The sequence below is a fragment of the Vigna radiata genome, chromosome 11 (assembly GCF_000741045.1).
Source record: "Vigna radiata var. radiata cultivar VC1973A chromosome 11, Vradiata_ver6, whole genome shotgun sequence".
NCBI lineage: Eukaryota > Viridiplantae > Streptophyta > Magnoliopsida > Fabales > Fabaceae > Vigna > Vigna radiata.
The window spans coordinates 15,728,591-15,734,251 of NC_028361.1; the positions used below are offsets into that span (position 1 = coordinate 15,728,591).

General features: G+C 27.8%; 1 protein-coding gene across 1 annotated transcript in view; it reads left to right on the top strand.

The window, feature by feature from the left end:
- The window catches only part of LOC106777693, a 7,308-nt gene extending 5,874 nt beyond the window's left edge, over positions 1 to 1,434 (top strand). The window contains exon 6 of the mRNA XM_022776004.1: positions 878 to 1,434. Coding sequence (XP_022631725.1) covers positions 878 to 1,174 — 297 coding nt within the window. The 3' untranslated portion in view covers positions 1,175 to 1,434. The remainder of the gene's footprint in view (positions 1 to 877) is intronic.
- Positions 1,435 to 5,661: the final 4,227 nt, after the last annotated feature.

Consider the following 5,661-nt stretch of genomic DNA (forward strand, 5'->3'; position numbering starts at 1 on the left):
TATATATATATATATATATATATATATATATATATATATATATATATATATATATATATATATATATATATATATATTACATGCACAAACTGATTATTAATACAACTACTTATGTTTCATTTGTGAAAATTGTTGATTGTTTTTCCTTAAGTCAGCATTTGATATCTTTTTGATCCACATTTGACTGGAAAAAATATGAATCCTTGAAATCCAAAATAAATAAATTGCAATCAGATTCTCTTAAAAAGAAAAGGATATGGTTGTAATAAGAAGGACAAAATGAGCCAAAAGTTTCACTACATAACAAGCTATGGGGCATAAATGGGCCAGTAGTTACGTAACGAACTCTTGGACATTTGATGGATGATGGGTTGCTTGTGTCTGTCTATATATGAAGCAATTGTGAAGATGTGGATTCATTGTAGATGCAAGTGTGTAGAACCATAACATACATGATAACTGTGGTTTTGCTGGCAGTTGTTTGTGATACTTCAGCTGTGAGATTTTTAATTTGAGACTTTTATAATAACCAGTATGATTAAAGTTTTGATTTCCTTAGCCTTCAATACCAATAAAACTTTGCTTGAAGCCTTTTTCTTTCTTTTAGCAGTTTTATTTTGGTTGTGATTTAACTATGTTTGAATTAGCCAATACAATTTGCATGTTAAAGTGTTTTCTCTGTTTTGTTCCAATATCTAGTTTGTGCTACAAAGTCCTGGAGCACTTTTTCCAAATTGAATATAAATATATGAAAGATTCTAAGAGTGTTTGTGTTGTAGTTACATTGAAGGTAAACCTAATCTAGCACTACTTTGGCCTCAACTCTTTTGCATTGAAAAGGAAAATGTCCATTCAACGGTTTTAAGAACACACCTAATTTTCTCTATTCTCTATACTCTTGATGCAGGCCACAAACCAAAATTCTCAAACAGGATTTGGAGCTGTTCCACAGGGACAGTATGCACCTACATTTGCAGGAGGACAACCAAGACCCACAGGCATGGCTCCACAACCTTTACCACTTGGAGGAGGTGACATGCTGGGCTTTGCAGGTGACGATGAGGAATCAAAGAAGCTACGAGATGAGAGAGGAGCAAGAGCTGGAGGATGGAGTGTAGAAATAAGTCGGAAACGGGCACATGAAGAAGCCCTTGGAAGCCTCTGGGTTTGTTGAGACAATACTAATAATATTCATATAAGGTAGGACATGTCTATTGCTGTTCATGCTAATTCCAGTGTCATGAAAGCTTTTTTTTTTTTTTTTTTTTTGCATGGATATTTGATGTATATGGTGTAGAATGTAAGATTTATTGCATTTTGTTTCGTCTAACTATAATGAATTATGTTTCAAGAGACCTTGGCTATGATTGGCAAAAACTAGCTGCAAAGTTTGTTCAAAACTAAAAAGTTGATCTACGGCCAGTAATTTTGGTATATTTGTTTGGATGTTGTATATATGTTAAAGTAGTTGGAAAATATAAAATGATGTAAATAAATGTATTGATTTTAAATTTTATGTCATTTTTATTTACGAATATATTATATACTTTTTATTTTTATTCTATTATTCATGTTAAACTATATATATATATATATATATATATATATATATATATATATATATATATATATTATAAAATAGAGCATTTGTGGTGCCCAAACTCTTTTACAAAGAAAAAAAAAATGTACAAGATACCACCCTAGCGATAGTATTTAGAAAACAAAGCCTGAATCCAATTTCTAAATTGAAAACAAAACATAGAAGAAAACTTTATCTAAAGATAGTACTAAGAAAATAAAAAGCTTTTAGCATAAGTCGTCTAATAGCTTAAGCCAAAAATCTCAAACTATATATTAAGATAATTTTCTTTCAAATATGAAACAAAGCATAATGCTATACTGCTGCAGACATAATTTTTTCATTATCTTAATTGATGCAACAGTTAAACAAAATGTAATATAAAAAAGTTGTGGTATATCAATATCTAGAACTATATTGCCAAATAATAAACCATAGTAAATTATTTAAATATTAAGATAAAAATGTTATGTAAAGACTTATTTATTATTTATCCTTATAAACATTAATGTGATAAAAAAGTGAAAATATAAATATTGTCATAAAAAATTGATAAAATTTATCTTGAGTGGGAAAATATTATAACAATAATAAGAAGAAAATACCCTTTTATAGAAAATACTAAAGGGAATGATTATAAGAAGCTAGGAACTAACATTTTAAAGTAGGTCTGCTAAGCAAATACCTCTCTTGTAAAAGGTGAATTCTCCTAGTAAAAAAGTTATAAGTTAACTGAAAAGTTCCCTTTGGCTCATATTTTCTTTTTGAATTGTTTATCTCTTATTCTTTCAGGATGTTAATTGTTTAAAGAAAAAATTTAATTTAAAGTGGAGGATATGGAAATAACAAAAGAAAATTGTCATATGACAAGAATAAAGACCACCATTAACTATAATAAAAAGAGTTTAATTGATTCATGTTAAATATATTAATTTTATCTTATTTTTATCTTTTATTTTTAGTTAATTGATTATTATTATTTATTTATATTTTAGGTTTATTTTATATTTCTTTTATTATAAACAAAAAATATCAAGAAGATTAATCATATATAATTTTTATTAGATTCAAATAATTCATTTCTTATTTTCTTTTGCTCCATTATAATTTAATTTCTTTTTTGAACTAATATATTCTATTGTGAACTTTTATTATAGCTTTAAAATGTTATTAAAGATAAAATAAATAAACAATATGCATACATCATTAATTATTTTATTCATATTTTGTTTTTAAATAAATAAGAAAAATCTAAAGATGTTTAACTTAGTTTGATTGAATGTAATGACTGAATTGTTATGAACTCCTGTAAGTACATGGGATTTTAGTTTCAACAATTTGTCTCCTTTTCCTCCAAAAGTGTATGAACTTTTTCTCTCAATATGTTCGCAGGGTTTGCATATTCCTTTTGTGAAGCATCCGTAGTGTCTGTGACTTATCTTGACCTGTCCAAATTGTTGGCAGAAATTTCAAAGTTTGGAAGTTCTGAATTTGGCAAATAATCGTTTATCAGAGAGAATGCCAGAGTCATTTGGCAATTTACAAAGTATTTTGTCGATACATCTAAATAACAATAACTTCTCTCGTGAGATTTTGAGGATAATAATCTTGAAGGAATATTACAAACATGGTTAGATTTGGATCATTTAATTGTATTACGCCTACAAGGTAATAGGATCAGAGGAAGTATACCCACAAGTCTATGTAATATATTATCTCTCTCTCATTAAACAACATTACAGGGGAAATACCACAATTTTCTATGGAACATCTGCACCTTTAATATTTCATGATAGTGGAAAAGTGGAAATTCTTGGATATTTTATAGTCATTGATATTTCTAATAACATCTTAAGAGGGGAGATACAGGAAAGTTTAGCATCACTAGTGGGTTTAATGAGCTTAAATCTTTCAGGAAACAATCTTACAGGATCCATTCCCGACAACATTGGTCGTTTGAAGAATTTGGAATCAATTGACTTATCAAGAAAAGGGATGAACTCTTAAGCTTTGAGTTTTATCTGAGCATGGGTTTGAGATTTTTTGTTGGACTTTGGAGTGTTTGTGGAACTTTAATACTAAAAACTTCATGGAGATATGTTTATTTCAGTGCTTCATCAATGTAACCGATTGGATGTATGTCACAATCGTTGTCTTTACTGTCAGAATGAAGAGAAGATTCCGAATTCAAGAACTCAAGGTAAAGTTTTTGGCATCTCTTATTGTGTTATCATACCGTTGGGTTTATTAATTTGTTACTGCCCACAGTTCAATTTTATTTTTTTTTAAAGCTTAAAATGTAGTTGTAAACTTGCTCATTATGACCGATGCTTGCTTAGAAATTGAATTTATGACATTCCATTTTTTTTCTTATTTGGTAGGGAAATATGTGACATCCCATAAGTTATACACCGAATATAATTCATCAGGATATATCGTTATAATATAACAAGGCAGTATAAAGATGTACATAAAGTTCTAATGATTATCGTCATCCAAAATGCTATAAGATTAAAACTGTATATATATAGGAAGTCTTACTAAATAATATAAAAAGTTTATTAAGGATAGACTTTCTTCACCGAGACATCGGGTTTTAAGTATTTTAGAGAGTCACATTAACATTAATGAAGAAGACGAATTCTTATATACATGAGAGTGGATAGGAGAAGTTGAAACACCCAACAACATAATCATTTCATATTTTCTAAATCATTCACCTGTGCATTATTTTTGTCAATTGATCAAACACTTGCACTCATGATTAATTTTTGTATTATACACCAAACGATTTTGTTCTCAAGTCATATTTAATCAACAAATCACATAATTGTTTAGGTCGTGAGTTCTTTGGGACACGATACTTGGTCTTACCATTTTATATCACTTGATACGATTTGGTACACTTGTCGGAGTCATAACTGTGAGCGTAATTGGAACTCATTTGAAATGGTAATTTAAATTATTTTTAATTTATAAATTTCTTTATTATGTTTATATCTTCACTAAAAATATTATATTTCATTTTATGTTTATACAAAGAGAAGAAATCGTTTGCATTAAAAAAAAGATGAATGATTTAGTTTATGTGATGTATAACTCCAATTTTAAAAGTAGACAAATTCGAAAAACTGTAACTCTTCCATTTGATGACATTGAATCAGATGATGAATGCATAACTGAAGAGGCAGATGATGTTGTTGAGATTGATCGAGTTGAAGGTGAAAATGATAGTGAAAATGTTCACTTAGATGGAGTAACAACAAATCCTGCTCTAGATGCTCTTGATCTTGATAGCATAACATTTGGGGACAATAAGGATGCACAACATTCATCATAGAAAGAGTTAAATAAGAATGATGATGGAGATGATGATGCCACTATTAGAAGATTAGGCATAAAAACTTTCACATTTCAATTTATGTTTTATATTATATTTCTTTGAACTTATGTATTTAAGTTTATATAATTTTGTTATTTCATTTTATTTTTTTTTTTTCATGTAAAGTAAATTTTTATACATTTACGAATCGAGTTTACGTATTTACGTAATTTTGAATTTGACAACCATAGTTTAAAAGAAGTAAATATGGTGTTCTCCATCTTAAATTGCTAAATTTTACTTCTAAAAAAATGCATTACAAAGTTAAAAATTAAGTAGGTCGTAGTTTTCCAATTGGAATTATACTTCACCAAATAAACTTTAAACTTGGATGTGAAATTAAAAGTAATTCATCTCAAACTTTAAAATATTTTTGATTCCTAAACTTTAAAAGTAAATAAATATACTTCTCATATCCCAACTCTCTTAACTTCTTTTAACTTGTCAAACACACTCTTAACTTCTTTTAACTTGTCAAACACATTCTAGAATGATATTTGTATTATTTATACCGTTTTGACACATTTTAACTCAAATATTAAATATTAACTTGAAATATCGTTTAACAAGCCAAAACACATTAACTTTGATATATTATATTCATTCATTTTTTAAATTTAAGAATTAAAATTTCATTTTGACATGTACATTCGAAAACTAAAAATATGGTTAACCCAATAAAAATATTGGCAAACGCAGA